The sequence below is a fragment of the Triticum aestivum genome, chromosome 5A (genome assembly GCF_018294505.1).
Source record: "Triticum aestivum cultivar Chinese Spring chromosome 5A, IWGSC CS RefSeq v2.1, whole genome shotgun sequence".
Classification (NCBI taxonomy): domain Eukaryota; kingdom Viridiplantae; phylum Streptophyta; class Magnoliopsida; order Poales; family Poaceae; genus Triticum; species Triticum aestivum.
The window spans coordinates 598,364,637-598,390,527 of record NC_057806.1 but is presented as its reverse complement, the minus strand read 5'-3'; the positions used below and the strand labels follow the sequence as shown (position 1 = coordinate 598,390,527).

General features: G+C 44.3%; 3 protein-coding genes and 1 pseudogene across 4 annotated transcripts; all 4 read right to left on the bottom strand.

Moving 5' to 3' along the window:
• Nucleotides 1–495: 495 nt before the first annotated feature.
• LOC123105160 (uncharacterized) lies at nt 496–4,876 on the bottom strand. 2 transcript variants are annotated; one of them, XM_044527164.1, is made up of 3 exons: nt 4,203–4,876; nt 3,901–4,073; nt 496–1,393 (listed from the first exon to the last, which is right to left on the bottom strand). In XM_044527164.1, exons 2-3 carry the CDS (start codon nt 3,920–3,922, stop codon nt 861–863), a joined length of 555 nt encoding a protein of 184 aa, XP_044383099.1. In that variant the 5' UTR covers nt 3,923–4,073; nt 4,203–4,876; the 3' UTR covers nt 496–860. The 2 variants fall into 2 exon arrangements, with proteins under 2 accessions (XP_044383099.1, XP_044383100.1); XM_044527165.1 differs by lacking the exon at nt 4,203–4,876 and having other exon boundaries at nt 3,901–4,174.
• A 1,549-nt stretch (nt 4,877–6,425) lies between these two features.
• LOC123101611 (probable E3 ubiquitin ligase SUD1) lies at nt 6,426–11,516 on the bottom strand (annotated as a pseudogene).
• A 2,607-nt stretch (nt 11,517–14,123) lies between these two features.
• On the bottom strand, nt 14,124–15,748 carry LOC123105159 (protein PHLOEM PROTEIN 2-LIKE A10). Its single transcript, XM_044527163.1, has one exon. It carries the CDS (start codon nt 15,596–15,598, stop codon nt 14,468–14,470), a length of 1,131 nt encoding a protein of 376 aa, XP_044383098.1. The 5' UTR covers nt 15,599–15,748; the 3' UTR covers nt 14,124–14,467.
• A 6,533-nt stretch (nt 15,749–22,281) lies between these two features.
• LOC123107884 (uncharacterized) lies at nt 22,282–23,238 on the bottom strand. The gene has a single exon (XM_044529782.1). The coding sequence runs from the start codon at nt 22,906–22,908 to the stop codon at nt 22,441–22,443; it is 468 nt and encodes a 155-aa protein (XP_044385717.1). The 5' UTR covers nt 22,909–23,238; the 3' UTR covers nt 22,282–22,440.
• Between the last annotated feature and the right edge of the window lie 2,653 nt (nt 23,239–25,891).

Sequence of the window (25,891 nt, the reverse complement as noted above, 5' to 3'; positions counted from 1 at the left end):
AAAAAAAACAGTGCTAACATATTAAAGGCAAAAACATGTCAAAAACAGTATTCCCCTTAGCTTGTTCAACAATCAGTGTCATAGGTGAGGTGGTTAGTTCCCTTTGTTGATTACCTGCATACCTGCAGACCAGAGATCAAATCCTAGTCCAAGCATTATTTTTGCCCGAAAATTAGGAAGTCGCGTGAGGCCATAATTGACGATTACGAAAATTAGGAAGTCGCGAGCGGGTGTGCCCGCGGGAAAGGAAGGAGATCGGGAGGCGTGCAGGAAAGGAAAGAAATCGGGAGGGAGGTCGGGGAGGACGTGTGAAAAACGAAGGAGATCGGGAGGCGTGTGGCAGTTTTGCAATCTGTCACACGGTTGCCATATACCTATTTCGTATTTTTAAATGATTTTCATTTTTCCGAATTTTAGTATCTTACTGTTTATACCAAGCTCATCTGAGCCGAGGAGCAGAAGAGCGCTTTGGTAGAAGCTGACCCAATTCTTAAATTAGCTTGGCAAAGGCAATCTCATAAAATTAGCTTTCTGTTCCCTCCGTCGTGTAGCGGCCGCTACCCACGACCCGATTTATGGAGCGCCGTGCCGAGTGCCGACATTATCCGGCCGATACGATCAAACTGGCGCCACGTACGTAGCTAATGTCCAGCACTTTGATCTACTCCTCCCTCCGAAAAAAGTTGTCCACAGCTTAATGTACTGCGAATTTTGCAAAAACGCCATCGTAGCTTAAAATCTGTTACAAACAGGTCGCTTTTTTCTTCATTCTTCCTCTGCCCGTCGCCCGCGCGCGTCGCCAGGGCAAGTCACCGCCGGGGGCCTACGCCGGCGCTGCCCAGGACTTGCTCCTCCGCCGCCTAGGACCTGCGCCGCCCAATTTCTTGCTCCGTTGCCGCCCAGGACGTGCTCCTCCGACGCCCAGGTCCTGTGCCGCCCAATTGCTTGCTCCGCCGCCGCCAAGTACGTGGTCCTCCGCCACCCAGGACCTGCACCACCCAATTGCTTGCTCCGCCGCTACGCAGGACGTGCTCCTCCGCCACCCAGGACCTGGGCCGCCGCCGCCGCCAGGCCTGCGCGGCTGATATCCCCTCTGCCACCCAGGATCTGTGCCGCCGCCGGCCAGGACTTGTGCGCGCCTGGGTCTCGAGCGCCTCAACCGCGAGTTCCGGCCGCGCCTGGACCTCGAGCTCCCTCAAGCTCGTCCTGGACCTCAAGCTCGAGCTCTTTCCCCTGCTGCTCTGCAAGTTGCTACTGGTCCCTTGCTCGTGTAGCCGCCCGGAGGTCACCTGCTGGTGTGCTGTCGCCGGAGGTCCCCTGCTCGTGCTGCTGTCGGTGAGAAGAAGTACAAGGCTCCTTGCTTTTTCATCTCCAGTGCCGGACCTTTCTTGCTCTGTAATTTGAAACACAATTGATCATGTCCTCTGAAGAAATATTACAAAAAAAGAAGTTCAGTTAACTGTTACTATTGCTATCTGAATTCCAACCAGATCAATTTGCTGTCAATTGCTCTGTAATACTCAACCAAGTTATGCAAATGAAGATCAACCAGGTTTAACTTCAGTAAATAATGGTTTATTTTCAGTAAATAGTGCAAGCACAAACCAGGTTTATGCAAATGAAGGTCAACCAGGTTTATCTTCAGTAAATAATGGTTTATTTTCAGTAAATAGTGCAAGCACCAACCAGGTTTATGCAAATGAAGATCAAATTGATAACCAAGAGTAGCTGTCAATTGATTCGGTAATTTGCAGTAAATCAAACTGCAGTAGATTATTTGCTTCATTGTTGTACTACTGTAGTTTAAATGAAATAGATTATTTGCAAAGTTAAAAAATAACAGATCAGGAATTTGTCTTGTAACTAGTCAAAGATTCTTCTAACAACAAATAAACATATCTAAATTTGCTAAAAAAATCAATCAATTTTCAGTGCACAATCAATCAATTTATTTTGGAAACAAGCAATATGATTCCACCAGATTCCTCAAGACTAACTAGGGTATGTCTTGGTGATTAGTTAAATAAGAAGATCATATTGGCCTTTGCACTATCCATTATCTCCATTAGTGATTCTACTGAAAATATCCAATACCACTGTTTATCTCACCATTGATGAGGCAATGTTACTCCTCTAGAGAAGAAAATGATTGATAAAGACATGCTTCTATATATTCAGATTATATGTAGAAGGTCTATAGTACTTACATGAACCAATGATTGATAAAGAAAATGCTAGCACATGTCCACACAAATTCATTGTTAACACAAATTCATTATTCAGTGCTACCACATGTCCACACGACGGCATCAGGATGATTGATAAAGAAATGCATAACACTACATTAATACCACATCCTGCATGTTTCAGTTTTGACAGTGAATTTTTTTATTAAATTTTCCTTTACTTGCACTGAATCTAAATAACACTAAAGTTTTCTTTATCAATCATAACAGTAAAGTTTATCTTGCTCAAATCTAGTCTGAATTTACAAAACACTACACTATATAACTTGCAATTTTCAGTACACCATTGTGAGCAAACGTACAAATATACTCACAAGCTCAAGATAGCTCCCAAGCTCAAGCTCAAGATAGGCTAAAGAAGCTCCAGCGGAGTACACTGCATTCAGTGATCTTGCTAAAGAAGCTCTCAAGCCCAAGCTCAAGATAGGCTAAATTTGACAGCTACTGTACTCAAAAGAAGCATTTCGGATTATCACAGCAAACGAAGCATTTTATGCAGTCTGAAGCATTTTAGATTATCACTAGAAACTGAATCTAGCAGTCTGAAGCATTTTGGATTATCACAGCAAAAAAAAACTTAATCATGTTTGATGCACATTGATGCAGCACCCCAAAGTCCCAAACATAAGCAGCAGCAGATCGGTATGCATTGTTTGATTAAGTAGCAGCAATAAAAGAAAGGGGGCAGCCCGGTGCATGTAGCTCCCGCTTGCGCAGGGTCCGGGGAAGGGTCCGACCACAGCAGCAATAGCTCAACAAATTAAACAAAAAGAAAGTTTCATATCGGTATGCATTGGAAGGAGAATGCTAGAACACGCAGATGTATCAGCTAGTGCACAATATGTGTGAAAATACAAGCTTCTGAAATTTGTTACAGAAATTTTCCTACTAAAAAGATAACTGAATTTTGTGTATTGGAAGTTTACAGTGAAGTTTCAGTAACTACAATAACTGAATTTACAGTAAGATTTCTCACTCCATTACACTGCTATTAACTGTATTATTCTACTGTTAACAATCAGAATTAACACTATATTATTCAGTCAAGTTGATGTTCAGAACCTATCATTTTCTTTCAAAACCTGTCAATTTCTGTCTGGTTTTGATCTATCAAGTTGATGTCAAACTTGACACATAAATAAAATTTGACATCAATGAAATTTAGACAGTGAATACAGTTTGAACAGTACTCCACTGTCATATTTTCAGTGACTAAAATTCAGTTCTGACAAATTGAAGCCTACTCTATTCTACTCCTAAATTCTGAGCTTGAGTCAAGCAGGGAATACTAAATGGTGGACGAGGCAACAATTACACTTGAGTAAGAAACACTTTGATCATCATAAATACTCCAAATATTGTTATACATTTTTTTAATGGTAATTTCACCCATAGTAACATTTCCAGGTGTATGAACAGCTATTTCAGTCAAGCATATTGTATGTTCATCTTAAGCATATGTTCAGGCAAATTTACAGTTATACAGTCAAGCATACTGTATGTTCATCTCAAGCTAATAGTAGTTGAACATTGGAGATCAAAGCATACTGTATGCCCAATGTTGTTTCAATGTGTGGTTGCTCACTCAAATTCCATGGCTAACAGTAGTTTTAAAATCACAAAGGACGCATCTGTACTCGTCTAGCAAGCTCACCTGAGATCAACGGAAGCAGCATCCGTACTCGTACTCCATTCCTCTGCACCAAGTCCTCCTCCAATCGCTGCACGATCCAAGGCGACAAGAACAAAACCAGCTCAGCTGCTTGCTTCACCAAACAATGTTCGAGCTAGCCTTCTTCCTGGTGCACACGGTTCGAGCTGGCCCTACTGAATACAGCAATGCAGAGAGCATCAAGAAAAATGAACTTCAGTCCATGAAAGTGCAGAGTTTAAGCTCTATTCAGCAAATGAAAGCAGCAATACAAGGGTTTGGGCCGGCTAAAGTAAACATTCGACCTCTCTTGCTCGATGGTCTCGACGGGGGTGGGCAGGAGCGCGAGCCTCCAGAGCGTTGTGGCGTCGCGCACCTCCTCGAGCACCTCTGGCATCTTGACCAGCCGGCCCGCGGTGGAGGCGAGCGAGATGACGGCGTCGGCGTCGACGACGGGTGGACGGGGGCCAGGCCGGTCGAGTTGGCGCAGCTGGACACGATCCGGCTCACCGCCTGCGAGGACGACTCCTTGGCCACCGTCTCCCGGCGCGCCATCACGGCCGCACCCCACGCCACGGGTGCCGAGGCGGCGGCGCCAGGGGGAGGCGGGGGCGGAAGGCAGCGTAGCCGACCGCCGAGCCAAGGGCCCGCCACGCTTCTTCCATCAACGCTAGGAGGGACGGGGTGGGCGCGAGCAGGAGATGCGGCGGGAGGAAGAAGAAACGATTTTTGGGGAGAAAGAGGAGAGATTCGGGAGGCAGGCAAGGGAGGCAGGGATTCTGCGCGAGGCAGAAGGGAGCGGCGGAAGAGGCAGCTGCGACGGTGGTGGAGGACACACGGGAGAGCAGGAGAGCAGCGCGGCGCAGGGCAGCTCCGGCGTCCATGCGCCTGTGTCAGAGCGGCGGAGTGTCGACCGGAGAAGACGAGGAGTGCGGGTTATGTGGGAAGTCTGGGGAGGAGTTTTTTGCAAAAACGTTACGGAGATAACTTTTCCCGGACGGAGGGAGTACCAGCTACGACCCCTCTTTTACGATTAAACATTTCGACCCGTATGGCACGTGGAGTACTACTGACACTTGAGCTCCATTGCAGTCTTGACGGGTAGCGGTGGCACGTGCGATCAACAAGCCTTTGGAACGAAGGAAATCAGGCACGGCGCAGTGCGTGCACGCTTCGCCGGCGACGGACGCGTGCTGATTTCTGGTCTACATGGCAAGCCCCGGCCGGTAAGCAAAGGGCTGGTGCGATCTGCTGGGCCACAGCGTGACCATTGACCAGCTCTCCCCTGTTGAAATTTCCTTCCTTCGATGCCTGACAGAAGGAGTGGCACGAGCTACGAGCGGATAAGAATTGCCGTTGTGGAGCAGCAAGAGCCATAACATTTTATGAAAAGAAAAACAGAGGTGGGCGATACCTCACCCGTTGAGCTCCTGACGGACAACTTTCGAGCGCTGAGAACTGCAAGACCCACTGCGCAACAGAGTACCAGGAAACGTCAACAGGATAAGGATAATGCCAGCAAGCAGTTAACTATGCGATGCATTACACTAGTAGGACCGGCTGGGACTCCAAATGGATGAGCTTTTCATTCGAAAAACAGGAACTCCGCAACAGGTGTTATCAGCAATGTCCCAGCCCAAATATAACCGCAGTACTACTGCAGCAAATGGGCAGGGTTGTCTGGTCTCGCTTCAGCCTCACTTCGTTCTGCAAACTGTGCGCTTTTTACAGGAGATCATATAGCAAACGACACTATCGGGTTCTCGACCTCCAAAATACCGCAGTCATTCCATGAGAATTGCAATGTAAAAGTGCTGGGTTTTTCAGAAACAAATTGGGAACTTAAAGTCATTGACAGGGGAGCGAAGCTAACTCCAACATGAGGTGCTGTTTCCATATGCAAACACAATATCACAGTCTCTAGTATATATATGTTCCGGCTATAGACGGGAAACACAAACATGGAGTGCCTGCTCTAGGCTGAAACAACGGTCATATCCCACCCATATCAGTCCGTATAGCAAGTCCATTCTAGATATGACGTGAACACAATAAAACATCGCACGTAGACCAAAAAAGCGCACATACATGACAACTTCTATAAAACGCAGATTGCGGGGGACCCCTAGAATAATACGAAGATAAATGAAGTATAACCCTTGTGAACCTGCACATATCTTTTATATATGTTGACTGAATCATCACTTTAATCACTACTAATGGCACTTCTAAGTGAAAAATGCAGGGGAGAATAGCAGACAAACTCCCTAGGTTTTCTAGAGAGATTAGCTAGATCCATTGCAGGTCATCGGTATCTCAGAAGAACACCTTTAAGCCCAACTTATTCCTTTCTCTCCAGCAAAAATCAAGCCCAGCCGAACATAAACTACAAACCACTTAGGTACATAATTGCCAGAGGTCATTCATCCAAAAAACATTACTGCCAGAGTTGCACACTTTCAATGCCGCAACTTTGGACCAAGCAATTGTGCAATTTTAAAACTCATTGGGTTCAGCCAGTCGTGTAATGAAAACAAACATGCTAAGTGTACCTGAAATCAGTCAGCTGTGATGCGGAAACAAGTATACAAACTGTCTTGTCAAGTTTAGATGTCCACAAATGCTGAATTCAGCAAATGCCCTCCACACAGAAAACCACGCCCATATGTACAAGTTTCGTGGGAAATTTGTCTGTTTGGAACCATCTCATTTGCATCCATCCTGTCAGTAACGCGACCTATATATTCCTTTCCGTCTGCACACCGAAGTGTTGATATTACTCACCCTATCCCTATCTGAAGTGAACTAACTGCTACAAGAAAGTCCTCAGAAAAGAGTCTTCAGCTTCTGCCTCCAACGTCTTCCAGCCTCCGCCCAATGGCATAGCGGTCATGCCTGATAGAATCATGGAGCTGAACGAACAACACATTGCCAAGATAGTAGAAGGCGCAAATGCCAAGGCTGCCCAACCATGAGAAACGGTAGGCCGTCGAGTTCAGGGAGGCAGAGTAGCCCAATCTTGGGAAGACGCCCTTGGCGAGAACATAAGGAACACCCAGAGCAACGAGTAGCTTCATGGCGACAGGAATGCACACATCTTGAAAGAACCACCACATTGGTCTGAGCTCTGCAGCAAAATCTTCATTTGCCCGCTTAAGCTTCGCCTCCCAACTTTCATCGACGTGGTTAATCCATAAGAGCTTAAAGAACCGGCCCAGGAGCCAAGTGCGGAAAAAGTTTAGAGCTGGAAAATCATCATCGGTGCCAACGAAGGGTGATATCAGTAATAAGTCAGCCAGCAAACCAATCAAGAGAGGAATGATGACCGTCTGGCAAAGAAACAATCAAGTTACTCAGCTGTAGGATAAACTAGAAAAATATATAAATGAAGGCACCTAGATTGAATTCCTCACCCATATGAAGAAAAGCAGATCCCTCTTCAAAGCTAGAAGGCATGTTCCCCAGAAGTCATGCATGCAGATAAATCTCTAAGGGCGGCAATGATAGTTGATATGACGCAAAATCCAACAGAAATAGCAAACAAATCTACAAGAAAATACTTGCACAAGTAAGCCCAGACAAGATCAAAATTTACTTCCATTGCAAGCCCAATGATTATCTCTGAACAGTCATTTACCATTGGACTTCAATCCACCTGCTACTGGCAGCGGAGGGATGGCAATCAGCAATGCACGACCTACTGAGACTGGAAACAAAAGCATAGCAGAATAGAACATCACAGCAGTCAACCATGCTAGGACCACGCCTAGAATTGTTTGAACAGCAGCATATCTCCTGCTGCAATGTGCAAGAAGGGTAAGTAAGCATCACATGATCCATATTGCCCTTATAAAAGCCATGTCAGGCAGCAAAACATTATTTGGATTCAGTACCTCACTTGATTGGCTTATATAGGTTTGAGGATCCAAATATGTAATCTTCTAGTTCTGGAACCTAAAGCCTACTTGAACCATATTGCAAGTTATCCCTATCCTGAAATTTTACTAAAACAAATCGAAAAATATGGACTACCATAAGTACCAAATTGTCAGCATGCCAAGTGTGACCGCTTAATGAATTGACAGTGAGCAGAGACCCAAATTGCAAGTTTTCCCTATGGTAGAATTTTACTAAAATAATTAACAGTTGATGGACTAGCATAAGCACCAAACTGTCAGAATGCCAAGGTGTCATCGCTTAATAAATTGACAGAGCAGAGATCCAAGAGTACACGATAATTCCCTATGAAAGACGAACATTTTCGCAAGAGATGCTGAGATGGACTGTCCCCTTGAACAGAGGTAAACAGGAGAGCACGTGCCAAAATCACTGGCCATTTTACAAGAATGGAAGTACCCTATTTAAACAGTGAACAGTGAAACAATAAGTAAAAGATAGATAAAATTATAAAATGGACGTAGATTCAGTCTGGCCAAAGAGACTAAAATCAGGGCTGACTGTGCAGCTCCTCCCTGAGTGAAAATCAGTATGGGTGTTTACCATTCGTCCTTAGCATCATCGCTGGTACCATACTGGTCTTTTGGTGCAACATTGTTCCCAAGAGCCTGACCAGTAGTGACAAATCAGTACCCCACTACCCTCTCCATTACACGCCCAAGGTAGATGACTGTTTTGCCAATGAGATACGTCATGTGATGAACAGCAGAAAGTAACTCTGCAAAGTTTAGTAGTGGCCCTTGCCAAACTGATGTGCCCTTAGCAGGATGATCAAAGTAGCTACGATTCAAAAAAATAGTAAAATCAATGTTTTGAGTGAGCATAGATGGGCAGAAACATCAGATAAAGAACAGAAATTGAATACTTACGTGATATCTAGTGGGAACACCTCTGGTGCCAAAAGGTCAGCAATTTTGATAGGGACAAGAATGACCAGAGCAACAAAGAAAGTGTCCACAAAAAGACCAAGAAGGTTCTTTAAATAAAATTTGTAGAATGGTTCGGAGAAGTTATAGTGGAGAAAGGGAGTGACAACTCCTGGCCCGAATATCTACTCAAAAACAAAATACAACGCTCATGAATTATTTTCTGCGTCACTATTAACAATTTAACATGATAAGACCATAAATATAATAGTATGGTATTTACCTTGTGAAGAAGTCTGAATAATCTGGGGCGTATTTTCAAAAAGGAACGTCCAATAAGCCAATGTAGGGCAGCAGAAGCAAAGGATGAAGCAATCAGAAAATTAAACCTCTGGGACATTGTTGCACCAAACATTTTTGAAGTGCAGATATCAAGCGACCAGCCGAAGAACAATGGGTATATTATCACGTTGTATAGGATATTAAGAGAAATATTGGCAACTCTGGTTAATTTTATGATCCCTCTGAAGAATATACCATACAATCTTCTAAAGAAAATTGTGACCACAAGGCGCTCGCCCCTCAAGTACGGATAAGTATGCACCACAGCAAAACTTGCACCCACCTTAAAGATAAGTTCATATCCAATTAGAAGGGTAGAAGTTGTTGAAGTGTAAGAATTGACTTCATCCACATTGCCAAAGCTGAGACATGATGTTGACCATAGAATTATCCTTCCCAATGAAAATGGGACAAAACAAAATATACAAGCAAGGGCCATGTCAACTATTACCACCTGATTAGACAAGTATATTGTTAGATCTTTCTAGAAATAAGTAATAAAAAAGCAAGCAGGAGATATTTCAGGCTCTCATCCTCCAGGAGGACGCAACTAAGCTACAAACCCACAACCTTGTAGATAAAAAAGGGTAGAATTACCTTAAGAAGGTAATAATAACATACTACGTTAGCATAGCAACTAAAACACCAAAAGAACAAGCTTAGACAGTTTTGGCGGTGCAATTGAAATAATAACCAGAAGAAGTCCAAAATCTATATTTGGGAGTAGTCCTCCCACTAGTGTATCCATCCCGGCCAATGGAAGGCACAATTTCAAGGTAGTGAAAGAAGCAAAGAGTTTAACATCGTCATATTTTATAGAACAACTTATAACAGTTTCTTCCATGTGACCATCATTCAAGTCTTGCTTACATTTCTTCTAATAACCTGTACACATCCAGGATAATACACTTCGAACTAGCGCCATATTGTGCTGTGCCACTGTGACGAAATGTAAATAAACAATCAGGAAAGCCTTGGCAAGATGTGCTAAATGCTCCAGTTCAGGACAGAACTGCATTAACAGGTGCTTTACTACGATACGAGAAGGATATTATCGTTCAACGAATACCGTAGCATCGTAATAAACAAATATAAGTAGCACACGTAGGATATTAGTTGAGAAGCAATGATCATACCGCCAAGGAAACTTCAACAGCCAATATCGCTAGGACCTGGAAGGCATCAAGTAACCAAAACTCCTGGCTCTCACTCCAAGTAACCAGGCGTTGAACCCAGCACACATATGGAGCTACAGCAAATGGTGCAACCCAGCGTACAAATGTAGCCCAGAGCGCAATTGAAGCAGGGATGCAGGTCACAGATAGGCGTAGGGAGAGTAGATGGTGCACTTGAGCAAAGGTCGTGGCGAGCGCAAGACGCCATGTCCAGAGGGTGGTGAGCGGAATGACAAACTCCCAAACGACACAGAAGGCGAAGAATAGGGGGAGCAGCAGACCCATGAGTTTCCTGGGCAAACCCGCCATGAGCTCAGAAACATGCAGCCTCGCAGGGGCATCTGCGGCGTAGAGAGGACAGGTGGAGATGTCGCGGTTGCACACCTGCAATGATAAGAAAAAGATCAGACACTTCAACATCGGTATCACATTGAAATGGAACTGAAAATGAGTTCAACATAACCACAGCAATAATATGACAATAACAACGTATTACATTGCAGAAGGGGATATTTTCCCTGGCAATCTTACATTGCGGAAGGGGATATTTTCCCTGACAATCTTACACTGCAGAAGGGGATATTCCCCCTGGCAATCATACCAACGCCAACCATGACATAGTTCTAATAGTAAATGGGGTGAAGGTCGGTACTGAACCAGATGAATCTAGACGATATCAAAAATAGAATAAGAACTAAGCGCCCCATACCACACCAACAACATGAGGGGATCAATCATGGCGGACATGATGCCGAGACCCAGGGGGGAGGGGCAGAAGCACGCGCCTGGAAACCCTAGCGGGGTGGGGGGCAAGAGATGATACCTCGCAGCGGTTTTGTTGGCGGGCGGCGAGCCACCGGAGCTGGCAATCGTCGTGGACGAACCTGATGCTGCCGCGGCAGGCGCAGGGGCGACGCAGAGGGCGGTCCGCCTCGGCGGGGAGGCGGCATATGCGGCACTCCTCCCCCTCGTAGTCTTCGCCGTCGTATCCGGGGCCATCCGCCGCTGGGAGTGCCGTCTCCGGCGGAGCGGCGGCGGTGGCGGCCGCGGCCCCGGCCATCAGGCTTTCCTTCGGGAAGCTTCTCTTCGGCACACAACTTCCGTGGCGCGGTGAGGTTTTTGTGCAGGGCCGTGAAGGGTTTGTGTCGACCGTTGGATGGAGATCCAACGCCAGTCAAGCTGGCTGAAGCTTTTCCACATTTCAGCTGTTATTATTAGATCTCCGACAGAGCCCCGATAATCCATCACTCTACCATATTGGAGCTGCTATGCTTAATACTTCATCCGTTCGGAATTACTTATCTCGGAAATGGATGTATCTGGAATTAAAATATGTCTAGATACATCCATTTCTGCGACAAGTAATTTCGAATGAAGGGAGTAATACTTTCAGGATTTTGATCCAACGCACTTGGACGGAGGGAGTAGGTGCTTTTGAGAATCCAATAATTCAACCTATTCTATATCTCTCTACACTTGCATGTAAGCACTATCACAAAGTCTATTTTCTCGTCACTAATTCAGATCATTATGTTTCAACCACACACAATTCAACATCATTTCTCCACAAATTTTAGATTTTAAATTCAAAAATTCAAATTCAAGCATAATATAAAATGCATCAAATAATATAAATTAAGCATGAAGTTCATTGCCCATGGAGCTGCCGCAGGTGCCCAACAAGGTCATCAAAAAGTTATCATGCTCCACGGGCTCCAATCTGCACCCCCAAAACGAAAATCCGGAGTCGGTTTTCATTCTTGAGAGGTGCCGCAGGCTTCACATATGTGTGTTCCTCATTCTCATACTCCCTCCGTTCCTAAATATTTGTCTTTTTAGAGGTTTCAAATGATGACTACATATGAAGCAAAATGAGTGAATCTACACTCTAAAATATGTCTATATACATCTGTATGTGGTGACCATTTGAAATCTCTAGAAAGACGAATATTTAGGAACGGAGGAAGTAGATGCCAGCAAGCCGTGACTGCACATTACTGGGAATCTAACACACTCTATGCACATAACATTATCATGCAAACACATGAACGCTGCAACAAGTGCTAGCAGCAATGTTCTGTGTCAGTACAACCACTACTGTAGCAATTTGACATGGTTACCTGGTCTGTCTTCAGATTTCTTTCGGTGTGCGTACTTTACACCTTTTACAGAATAAATACAGCAAGTTTACATACAGGAAACCATAGAGCAAACAACATCATCGAGCTCTTGACTGACAAAACACTGCAGCTATTCCAGTAGAATTGTAATGTTGAAGTGCTGAGTTTTTCAGAAACTCAACTAGTTGCCAGGGGCGCAAGTATCGACCCCATGAGGTGCTATTTTCATACGCAAACACAGTATCGCCATCTATAGTGTAATATGTTTCAGCTATAGAGTGGAAAAACAATCACTTGAATACTTTTTCTAGGCTGATAGAATGGTAAAACCCGACCCATTTCAGTCCATATAGCAAATTCATTCTAGATATGATTGAACAGAACAGAACAGAGCAACGCAAATAGACCAAAAAAGGTAGTCCAGAGCACATAGAAAATATGTAAAGAAAAGGTGATGAAATCCTGATTCCCTGAGGCCTTGTTCGGTTAATCTACTTCTCAAAAGGATTGGAGGTGATTGGAGGTGATTTTGGCTTGTAGGGGATTTAATCTCCCTCAATCCCTGCCAATCCCCTTCAAATCCACCTCAACCGAACAAAGCCTGAAAGAAGGACACCAGGATAGTGCACTTCTCTAGAAATGAATGTTTGCCTTGGTTGCTAGCTTAGAATCCCTTCTATGAACAAGCATCTTTTTCAAATCTACAAGAGACTGCTAGTACATAAGTTATTTTTGACTTGTAAAATGAACTGAAGTTCTATTCAAAATTCCAAATCAATATAAAATACATACAACTGTGGCTATTATTAAAGGAAAATAGCATCAATTTCATACAGCGCATGGCTCATCAATGATTGATCACAATCACACAAATACTCTGCAGAACTCCAATTTGAGTAAATCTGGATATTTTGAAATGACAATGGCCATGCATGTTTACCATCAGACTAAACGCACTTCCATTAACATTTTTTAAGGGAAAGCCATCCGGCGAGCATTAAAAATTATAAATTGACCAGATTCAGTGGAAAACGCCAACAAGACAGTTAAATTTATGGTAACTTAAAACAAACATGTTTTCCTCAAAGAGATTATCAAAGCAACTACATCCTTGTCTACTAACTTCCCCACACCTCTCACAATTCGCCATATCTCTTTCCCTAACTATACAAAGTGTCATAGTTAGTAAAACAATCAAACAAAATACTGATGTAAAGTTTATAATTCTTGTGTGTGAAACACTGTGGATACTGCAGTTTCTTTTCTTCATATTACCATGAAGCCATGTCCAAAAGGAACAGTTTAAAACAGAAGTTAGAGAAACAATATGCAATTAACAAGCAACCAAATCTAACACCAGTACGTCAAAAACTGTTTCTGCACCTGTATCATGTAAGCTAAGACGGAGGAACAGAAATCCAGTCCGTTAGTATTTTACCTTTGGGGGGAACTTTCATCGGACAATGCATCGACATCACTAGAGTAATGTTTGTAAGATCCCATTCAATATGTGATACCTACTGCTTCATATATGAATTCTTAGGAACCTCTAGTACACTACACAGGATGAATAATAAGTCGTCATCACAAATCTACATAGAATTAATATTGAGCTTACTAAAACTTCGAATCCAAACAAAGCATTCACAAATCCAATTGTGAAATGAGGAGGTTAAGCTATGTTTGACATCATAGAGAACAAAAGATAGTTGAAAAACAATTTACGAACATATAATAGATAACGACATGGATAGAAAACAAGACAATTAGGAAACCGACCAGAAAAACTTTCGATATTGATGATATCAGCAATGTTATAATGATGAAGATGTCAGTGATACAAATTCCTTCAAACGTACAACACATCTCCATACCAAATAATGCCTCAAACACACTTTCTCAAGGGCACAACAAATCAATCACTTCGATTACAGCCATGAATAACAACCCCAACCATAAGCCACAATAAAGCCTTGCAACCAAATTACCCCATTTCAGCTCTTTTTTTTAGTTGAATTTACAGTTTTTCAGTACAATTTTAGCTACAATTTGTACATAAACAATGTGCAAATTATACAAGCCAAAAGCCCCCACCCTGTTGGCTGCATGTTCAAGCGGTAACCAGGAATCGAGTTCCATTTAACACATGCAGGCACAGTGTTATGCAGATTGTGGCGAGAACCATAGACTTATCACTCATATACCTCATGGCTCGCAGTCCGCTGTCGAACGCGGTGTCCCCACTCTTTCTCGCCCCATCATGCAGCTTCCACAGCACAAACTCAAGAAATGACCTCACCGTCTCAAATGTCACCCTCCCAGTAACATCAAGCACAAAATTCCTGTTGCTTGGCACTGCCAATGTGCTAGAGACTGTCTCCACCCACCCTTCCCCAGCTCTGCTACTGCCAGTGCCACTTCCATTGCTGTTGCCATTGCCATTATTATCCAATTTACTATTGGCCTTGGAGATAACTTGGTGAGAGGTCTTCACCAAAGTCTCCACTGCCCCGTTGCATACTGAAACAAGCAATTCCTTGACCTTGGCGTCATGGCTTGGATTGGTGAGCCCTTCGAAGAGCTGCTCGTAGGTATTGATGTGTATGGTCTTGTCAATGAACACCCCCACGGCGGTGCCGACGAGGACCTCAACCCAGCTGCTAATCGCCTTGTGCCCCTTTCCCATTGCAACCACGTTGACCCAATCGGGCGATGAGGAGGTCTGCCCGGGAGGAGACGGGGCGGAGTAGAAGGCCATTACGAGGTGGCGCGCGAAGCTCCCGGCGACAGCGGACGCGAGGCGCTCCCCGGAGTCGGAGAAGAGCTTGTCGACGAGGCGGTCCGTGAGGGCCACCTTGCCGCCGGAGCCGGCCCCGGGGGTGGAGCCGACGCCGCGGAGCACCCCGGCCGCGACGGCCTGGGAGAGCGCGGAGACGGTGGCGGAGACCTCGGGGGAGGCGGCGAGCTTGGCGAGCTGCGCGACGCTGCGGGGGAGCTCGTCGGAGTCGGAGCGGACGAAGTCGGCGAGGTCGGAGGAGACGAGGGCGGCCGCGTCGGCGGAGGACGCGGCGGCGTCGAGGAAGGCCGCGAGGGCCGCGGCGAGGCGGACGAGGCGGCGGCGGCGGGCGGCGACGGCCGGGAGGTGGTAGATCTTGTACGCGCCGTAGGCCGACGCCGTCCCCAGCGCGGCGAGGAGGAGCCAGCGGCGGCGGCGGCGGGAGAAGGCGACGAGGCCGTCCATGGCGGTCGCCGCGCTGGTCAACGGGGCTAGGGTTCGGATGGGGGAGGCACGTCGGGGGCGGTGGCGCGGATGAGCGTAGCGTGGAGGACTGCCGTGATGGGTTGGTTGTTACGCGGCGGAGTCGCCGATAAAGATGATGGGTTCCGGTGGGCCCACGGCCGACTACTTCCCAGATTTGTGCTCCTCACGAATTCCACTCTTTTGTTTAGAAACTCCTTTTTTTTCCTTTTTCCAGCGTGACGAATTCCACTCACTGTGGAATCACACGGAATATCTATCTGAAGCCTGTGGATTTTGGGGCTGGAATGGCCTGGGCTTCGTGAGCCGCATTATGGACCATACATACTTTGGGCCGAAAAAGAGACGTGCAGTTCTGTTCGGCCAAAAAAAAAAAAAACCCAAAGATAACGCCGGGCGATTGCCTCTGTGGCTTCTCTTCAAAAAAATTACTCTGTCTCTACTCTCTACATGCAGGCATGCAGCTTTGTAAAACATCATTCCCTACCGCAAAAATAAAATAAAATAAATCATCCCCTAAAAAAACTTCGTTCAGCATCAGCTTCTATGGCATTGATGTGATAAAAAAGAATCTGCCTCTACGGTAAATGGCATTCAGCTTTGTAACGTCAACCCCATACTACTGTTTTCCCCCTAAAAGGAACATCACACCAATAAGTTCTTCACTTCTTCTCCCTCCGTTCCATAGAGTTTAGTTCAAATTTGGACTAGAACCATGACCATAATTATTGAAAAGAGGGAGTATATATAACTAAATTGGTGATCCTTGCTAACCTACTTCTCACCACATGCAGTTATGCATTGAAAGAAACACAATTCAACCGTCAACACAATAAATGAAAAGAACCACCTCAACATGCAATCATGCATGAAAAACTATTGTACTACTCATATTAATAAAATATATAATTATTACATAAAAAATATAATATCATATATCATATCTAATTTAATTTCAATTCTTGTATTATTAATTAAATTATCATGCTCCAATCACATTTAAATATATTGCAAAAAATCCTACAACAATGCATGGGATATCATCTAGTTGAATGAGTAGATAGCCATTCATTTCCCAAAATGTTTTTCATGTTCATTTTTTCTGTTTTTGTTTATTTTCCTTCTTGTGCTTTAAATTTTCACATCAAATTTTTTACTAAGTAAGATGGTCTCTAACTTGTATAGTGGGAGATCCACACTAGAAATCAACGCGAGGGTGAGTTGTGCAATTTTTTCTACATATGGTGGGCTATAAGGGTGTGTTTGTAAGAGTTTTACTTCACCTTAAACTCCACTCCACCACTAAACTGTAGAGTTGTAAAATAGATTTGTCTAACGACCAAGCTCCAAATTAATTCAAGTTTTCAACGTAGATTATAGTGAAAACTCTAAAGTACCCTTCCACCTCTGCCTTTTTCCTCGGAACCTGGTAATGCATCGGTTCAGGAACCGTTTTATTGATTATTTGATTTTCTTCTCTCTTTCTTTGTTTTGCATGCATCACGTGTTAATGAGTAATGATATGTTTCGTATTTCTATAATTAATAATGACCAAGAATATAAATGCAAGGAATTGAGATCTTAGAATTTTCTTATGGGAAAAATCCGGTTGGGATTCATAGGTTTGATATAGCATTTTTCCCATGAAAGCAGTGACATGAAATAATAAGCATAGGCATGTGAATTTGACCAATCAACGAAACATAAAAAGGATATTACATAGGTTGGGTCATGTTATATCTCTGCTACTATAGTACATAAAAATTTGAATTTTGATTACCTATCCGCCAAGACTCAGGAGCAATTATGAGCCATCGATTTGCTCTAGGAGATGAATATCCACCATTTATCAATACCTAGTCAAAGAGATCTAACGGTTGACATTTCTTAGATTCGCTGTGTACAGAGAGGCACCAAAGTGACTCCACTATCTTTCTGGAATCCTCTCGGCTCCAAATGGGCCCACACAAATGTTGGTCCAAAAGTTCAATGCTTAACAACCGGAGCCCTGGAAGATTCAAGAAAAAACAGCGGGTAAACAGCTACCTTTACAAATCAAAGCACTGAACATTTGTTTCCACCGAACTTTCGAACGCAGCAATTTGACGATCCTTCTGATCGAATTTAACACTCAAAATCATGCATACAACAAAACTAACAATGTGGGATAAGCAATTTTTTCATATACAAGATGAGTGAAGAACATGTGCATAGCACGTCCCTTCTACTAGTAGACAGTATGTCCGTAAATCCAAAAAAACATCCATTGTATCTAATGGCTAATACTCCACTCAAAGTGATTGAAACCCTTGTATACACTTGGATTACGTAACTAATGCAGAGCCTTGCATAGAGCATAATGACATAGTTGAGAGTAATATTCCCTTCAACCTACGCATCAAATGGGACAACAAATCAAACCCTCTTTTACCCTTAGCACGTCAAATCTGACAAAAATAATTGCTTGTCTTGGTGTCACCAAAAATGCTTTGCAAATTGGGATATCCTCCATATAGTGCACATCAGTCCGGAAATGCCATTTAGTGGACAGGTGCATCGGTGGATTTAACAAAAACATATTTCCGCGACGCAAAGAAAGAAGACAATTATACACACACAAATACACATATAACAGGTCAAGAAAATGAAGGGTTCTCCACCTGATAAAGATTGACTAGGTTGGAAGCAAGGTCAACCACAATGTCTTATTTGGCAGAGATGGAATGAATGAAAACAGTAGTAATTATTGGATGGAAATAAATACATGGGGGCACTTGGTGGGGAAGAGAAGGTATGCCAATCTTATGAGAGGTTGTGCATAAACCCAGGCATATGCCGGGCCGGGTCAGGCTTGTAAAAGCCCGACCTTCTTTTCTCAAGCTCGAGCCCTGCCCGAAGCCCGAAATGCACTCTTTTATCAAGCCCGAGCTCGGCCCAAAGTCAAGCCCGTCCGGAATGTTATTTTCTAGTGTTCGCACGTGTAAGACCGGCTTGAAATTCTGGAAAAAGAAGCCTGAACCCGGCCCGAAGTACCTTCCGGGCTGCAAAATGAGGCCTGAGCCCTGCCCGAAGCCCTTTTTTCGGGTCAGGTCATCAGGCCGGGTTGTCCATGCTCGGGTTTAGTTGTGCAAATCCAAGAGGTGTTGTTGCAATAACCAGGCAGCAGGGGTACCACTACCACCTAATTATGCGCAATGAACTAACGAGAGTCGATTCATCAAATTTTTGCCTTGCATGTGATGCTAAGGTTGTGAGTAGTTATTTTTCCTAATATTTTTAATTGTGCAGTGTTTGAATGTTTTCTCATGGGGTTATGTATTGCATGTCATAACACAAATGACATAAATTCTCTATTGTCATTGTTTTGGTATGATGTGGCTTTGCACTTTGATCTAATGAGAAGCATTCAAGGGATCCATATCTTCGTCTCTACCTCGGTACTTATCTTGTTCTTGAACCTTTCATATTGTGTGCATTGTTTGCTAGTTGTCTCATTTTATCTTGTTGCAAGCTTTCCATGCCATTGATGTTGATTTATCTTAGTTGCATTTCCAGAGAACTTGTAATCTAACAATCTTTGAAAGAAAATGTACAGTAATTAAATACAAGAAATAATATCTATTTCCAGATTCAATTATCATATTATTAATCAAAACATTGATATTCCAACAATATATCTCCACAAATTCCCACAACAACGTGCGGGGTGTCACCTAGTTGAATGAGTTAACAATCCGGTGATTTCTCAACAAGTATTTTTATGTGTTCTTATTTTGTTCTTTTTTCTATTAGCTTTTCTTCTTCTCCTTTGATTTTTTTCATCATTTTTGCCTATGCAAGATGAGCTCTAACTTTTACTGGTGGAGACAACCATCTGAAAATCGGTATGAGGGTGAATTATTCGTGTAATATGGGATTCAAGTGTATGTTTGCAAGAGTTTCACTTCACCACAAACTCGACCCCATCACTCTGGAGCTATAAAAATGTATTTGGCTAACAATCAAGGCTCGAAGGAGATTGTAATGAAAAGTCTAAAGTACCCTATCTCTCCCTCCTCCCCCTCCCTTTTCCTCCGAACTTGGTATTTCACCGGTTTAGGAAATGTTTCATCGATACCTTGATTGTCTTCTTTCTTTCCCTGTTGCGCATCATGTGTTAGACACAATCAAGCATATTTTATATTTTATTTGCTAATGGATAATTCCACTAACTAATTAGTAACAAGACCATCAAATGAACTAACTGGCAAGAAGAATTGCATATTTAACAAGAGTTTCATCACAAAACCGCTCGCATTCTCTTGAAATGAACTATGACCTGTAAAAAGAATTGCAAATACCACATGTGTATGGAACAATTGCCAAGAACTCAGTGTTTTAGTGATGTTTCTATCAAGGCTAAAATAATTCTCCCATAAGGTTAAAATATGTAGCAACAACTTTGCATTAGAATGCTTTTATCTACCTTTTGGAAATTTGCAATGCTTCTATCTACCTTTCGCAAATTTGTATTGCAATGCATCTATCTATTCCTAATTTAAGAACAGAATTTATACCAAAAAATATAACCAACGAACTAGTGTTACAGTCATGAGAGAAGGAGTAGAAAAACATTTTCTTTGACTAACCAACATGTGTATGGACACCATTTACCAACTAAATTATATAACCTCAAGAAGCATAAACCCGACAGGAATAGCAATGAAAAACAAAGATATGAGAGGATTAGGCCAGATGACCGTTGCAGGTAGAAGTGCTGGGATGAGGTCTTTATCAATATGTTAGAGACAAACTCTCGGGCTCCTGGTGGAAGGCCCTCCACAACGAGCTCTAGAACAACACAACGACAATTCAAATCCGCTGATGATAGGACGACATGTGGTTTGCGAGGTGCTAGTTGAGGGCATCAACCAAGCAACTCGAGAGACATGCTTCTTAGGCACCGGGAGGGTTCACATATGGTAGTGGTACGGGTACCAAAATGTACAATCTTCTAGCAAAGCATACGACTTTCTAAATGTATATGATGATCTCTAGACAAATGGGCTTATACGAATCATATGACGAACTGCCACATGAGTGGATATACAGGAAAGGAATCCAAATATGCCAAATCACTCATGTCATAATCTTCTACATCCTAGGTCTCCGTGTTCTGCCATCTGGCTTATGTTCTTCATGTATCATTCAGATATAATAACTCTATGAAATTACGTCGGTACTTCCACATTGGGTAATGTAAGAGACATCCCTATTTTCTCCCGGGGGTCTTAATTACTGTTGTTTAGCTTTCAGTTAACCTCTGACCATCAAATTAAAAGTGAATAAACTACCCTCCTCCCTTTGAAACAAGGGGCGCTTCAGGTTCAAGGAGTGGCACAGGAGAGACGAGGCGGCAATAGAGAGATGGCGGCGACCTTAGGGGAGGGGTGGCAGGGGAGGTGAGGGCTTGGGCAACTGTGTCAAAGGTACCGAGGTACAAAAGTGTGTATTTCAAAACAACTTTTAGGATAGATGGATAATGGGGCTCAGCGTACTGGCTGAGATGATTATTGGCTGATCCATTTTTAAGGTGCTAGTTGAAACATTGCTTCATGTCCGAGGTGAAAATCTTTGTTCTGGTATTTGTTGTCAGGCTCAGCAGCGATGATCTTGTGTCGTTACCTTATTGAAGGTCTCGCCTCCTTGCTGATGTACTAGCCTTTAATGCTTGCTCTCAGCAACCTGGATGAAAAATTCTTGCCCTGGCCATCAGCCAGACATGGCGACAGTGAAACAAAATCGTGTACCCCTTTTTGAAGGCGTTGTTGTGGAAGAAGATGACTTAGTCATAGGTGTTCTATTCTTTCCCTTGTAATGGTTCGACCGTGATTGTCTTTCATCCTATACTCCGTTTAATAATCATAACAATGGTTGCGTGCATCGCAATGATGCAAAGGCCGGGGGACTCAACAAGGACTTGGGATAATTGTGCAGGTGCGGGAATCAAGTGGAGTAGGTTAATCGACCTTTTTCTAACTTCACCAAAATGAACTGGCCGACATCTGAACTCCAGTTCACCAAAACGTGAAGCTACACATGTCCAGGACAACTCTTTATTTTTCTAATAAAACTGTGGAGTTAAGTTGTCCAATGCAATCTAAGCCGTTGTGGTGGCATTCTCTTTCAATGAGCGTATCTGAACTCAGTAGAATAGATTGTTGGCGGATGTTGTTTGCTATGATGCAATTATAAGGTACGGAGTCAAAGACGAGAAAAATTGACAAGTTTGACACGTTCATAGACCTATTTATGAACCTGATCTAAGCTAAAAAAAATGACTTGTGAACTTTGGCGGTAGCAGCGTTGTAAACTAACGCAAACTCGACTGGAATATCAATATAGACCCGAGAGTATCAAATGTGGCAATACGAATGTCAAGACAAGTGATGTCTGCCGCATGTGACATGGTCCATGTACTGGAAAATCATGTCGCCATTCATCGTGTGCCCGCTACGGAACGGCACCGCCCGCGCTTTCAATCTCTTGGGCGACCGGTGACCCAGCGGTGGGTGGCGAGTTGCAAATATCTACACTGTATGATCATTCCGGCATTTCATTGCAAGCAAGGTACTAGAGAATGACCATGGAGCCCATGATTTTTGAAGCATAATCGAGCCTACAAGGAAACAACCAAATTACGCATGCATGAATTCCTCCCTGTATCATATTTACAAGCTGAAAATCCCAATTTCAGATGGATCGGAGCAACATGAACAATTTTTGGCAAGCATGACCTGAAACCTGATCACACACGAGCAGTTGAGGAGCAGCCGGCGGCTAGCTCAGCCCAAGGCCGACACCTTGCTGTGGCAGTGAGACTTCCTGGCCCCCATGGCCCCGCCGGCGTAGCTCTGACTGCGGGAGTAGAGCGTGGCGCCCGCACCAGCGGCGAACTCGCACGGCGCGTCCTCGTCGATCGGCGCCATGGACGCCGCCCCCGCCACGCCCTGGCTCCTGGGCACGGCATGGAGATGGTCGGCCTGCCGCCGCTGCTCGACATCGCGCCTCTGCGAGGCCGCGCGGATGAGCTCCCGGAGGTCCTCCTCGCCGCCGTAGTCGGCGCCGGAGCCGCAGCTCTGGCTCCTGGGCAGCGGCGCGGGCACGAGCACCGGGTAGGCGCCGAAGGCCGCGTCGGCGGGGACGTAGCGCGCGCACCCCGTGATGCTCCGCACGTAGAAGTCCCGCGCGCGGCCGAACGCCCGCGCCGGCGCCCTCCACAGCCACCGCAGCTTGCCGCTCCCCGGGCTCATGCCACCCGCCCGCCCGATCACTCGACCCACTCTCCCTGCAAGAAACGAACGCTACGCCTGCTCCCCGAGCTACCAGGCGAAGGATCAGCGGATCACAGCACTATCACGGACGCTGTGATGGCGGACAGCACTGGAGGATCAGGTGCGCGGGCTTTGGTTTAATAAGGTGGGGATGATGGCGATGATGGATTTGGTTGGGTTGGGGTTTCGAGCGTCTGTGGTGGTGGTGGGGTGGCCGCCTTCTTGTACCGGTGGGAGCCGGGCCCGTGGCGCGTGGGTGTGGATGGTAGGTGACGGGGACGACCTCCGCGGCAGTGCGGAGTGGGCGAAACTGCGCGCGGTCACCACAGTGGCATCCCCTGTATTCCTTCCGGCGGCGACGTGGCCGAGACGGCGTCCCGCGTAGGTGCACGTTGGTTTGCTCCGGTCTTCTAGACACATCACCGGATAGGGGCGTGAGTTGGCGGTGTGACTCAGACAGCCACGAGGTCTGGTGCACCGGTGAGACGGTGTGATGATCCTGTGAGCGACTGCGCCTTTCCGGATTTGAGAAGGGAAAAAGAAACGCTGGCCTTTTTCTGGTGGAGTTTGACGTGACTGCTTGGATGGTTCCGCTGCCGAGCGCATTCGCGTGACTGTTTGGCGTTTGGTGGCCATCGTGGCATCGCCGTCGGTGCTCGCGGAATGCCAAAAAGATAACGACGGACGGTAATGGAGGCAGCGCCAATCATGATTCGTGCTCCTACTATTTTACATGAATTCGTACTATACATAACTTTGAGTACGTTTCACCTGCTTACAGTATCTTTTTGTTTTTGTGGGGAAGAAACTTCCTTCCAAAACGATTAGAATTACATATTGAAGGACCCTTTGATGAACCACGTTTTAGCGCTTCTTTTTATTTTATTGAGCTGCACAATCTGAAAACTTGGGCTGGTCTGGTCAATCTGATAGCAATTAATTAACTTTAACTCGAACCATTTCAGTTTGATCAAAGTTTACAGAGAAATGTGGTTGTCATTACTAATAAATATGCAGTGAATGCATATCTTATGACAAATCTTCTTATTACTGATTAATTTTAAAATGGTTGTCATTACTGATGGCGATGATGTTTATCCTTTTCTGTATAATTGGTCAAAGTTTAAAAGTTTGACTTTAGTCAAAACTTAGGATGTCCAATTTGTAGATTACATATAGTCGCCCTGCCACAAGGTTTCAACTTTCACGCCTTAAATAAGTGTATTCATATTGAGCTGCTCAATAATAATAATAATGCCATTATGTTCTTTCATTGGAGCAACTATAATAATAATAAAGCTGACTACTAGCTATATTCCTATTGTCATGTTGTTTATAGACAATATAATAGTCATCATGTACGTTAGTTAGCTATACATTTATACTCTCTCCGTCTCAAAATGTAAGATGTTTTTGCAAGCTAACGTAGCTTGCAAAAACATCTTACATTGTGGAACAGAGGGAGTACTTCTTGAAAGTGCGTTATATCGACTAGAGGGGGATGAATAGGCGATTTTTATGAAAGTCTTCAGAACATGGGAGTTTTGAAGACAAATGATAAAATTAAATCTATTACCATGCAGCGGAAGGTAGACTACACTAGACAAACCATAGTCAAGTATTCAATGAAGTGAAAGCACAAAGACTAATAGCAGCTAGGCAGTAAGGATCAGGTAGGAAGATATTGTGAAGCCAAACAGAACACGCAATCACTCAGTGAAGACAAATGATAGTGCAAACATACAATGACTTCACAGTGAGTAACAGTAAGTAAAGTGAAGTGAAGATGAAACCAGTGACTCGTTGAAGACAATGATTTGTTGGACCAGTTCCAGTTGTTGTGACAACTGTACGTCTGGTTGGAGCGGCTAGGTATTTAAACCTTAGGACACACAGTCCCAGACACCCAGTCCTGAACACGCAGCTCAGGACACCCAGTCCTCACCGTATTCTCCTTGAGCTAAGGTCACATAGACCTCGCCCAATCACTCTGGTAAGTCTTCAAGGTAGACTCCCAAACCTTCACAGACTTCGTTCACCGGCAATCCACAATGTCTCTTAGATGCTCAGAACGCGACGCCTAACCGGCTGGAGGATGCACAGTCCTCAAGTGTAATAAGTCTTCAGATCACACAGACAAGAAGACTTAAGTGATGCCCAATTCTCTCTGGCTCTGGTGGTTAGGGCTTTATCCTCGCAAGGAATTCTCTCTCAAAGGCTTCGAGGTGGGTTGCTCTCAAACGACAAAAGCCATACTTTCAATCTGAGCAGCCAACCGTTTATGGTTGTAGGGGGTGGGCTATTTATAGCCACTTGGCAACCCAACCTGATTTGTCCGAAATGACCCTGGGTCACTAAGGAACTGACACGTGTCCCAACGGTCAGATTTCAAACTCACACAGCAACTTTACTTGGGCTACAAGCAAAGCTGACTTGTCCGACTCTGGACAAGATTCGCTCTCATGGTCTTCACTCGAAGACATAGTTTTTGGTTTGGGCATCACTTCAGTCATTCTGACTGGTTCTCTTGGACCCCACTTAACAGTACGGTGGTTCTTATGACTCAACACAAAAGAAAAAGAACTACGAAAGATCTAAGTCTTCGAGCTCCATAGGCTTCATATCGTGGCTTCTCTTGTCATAGTCTTCAATGTGAATATCTTCATATACCACCTTTGACTTTAATGTCTTCATAGAGTTTTAGGGGTCATCTCTGGTAGTAAAACCGAATCAATGAGGGACTTCTACCTGTGTTATCCTGCAATTCTCACAAACACATTAGTCCCTCAACTAGGTTTGTCGTCAATACTCCAAAACCAACTAGGGGTGGCACTAGATGCACTTACAATCTCCCCCTTTTTGGTGATTGATGACAAACTAGTTGAAGTTTTCAATGGGGAATATAATCTGTGAAATTGTAAAGAATAAGGAATTGTCTTCATAAGTTGCAAGGGCTCCCCCT

Excerpts from the sequence above, each read along its gene's own strand:
- LOC123105159 (XM_044527163.1), bottom strand. The coding sequence starts at position 15,598 with ATGGACGGCCTCGTCGCCTTCTCCCGCCGCCGCCGCCGCTGGCTCCTC.
- LOC123105160 (XM_044527164.1), bottom strand. The coding sequence starts at position 3,922 with ATGCTGCTTCCGTTGATCTCAG. Across the intron at positions 1,394-3,900 it reads GCTGCTTCCGTTGATCTCAG|AGCAAGAAAGGTCCGGCACT; the intron begins GTGAGCTTGCTA and ends TTCAAATTACAG.
- LOC123107884 (XM_044529782.1), bottom strand. The coding sequence starts at position 22,908 with ATGAGCCCGGGGAGCGGCAAGCTGCGGTGGCTGTGGAGGGCGCCGGCG.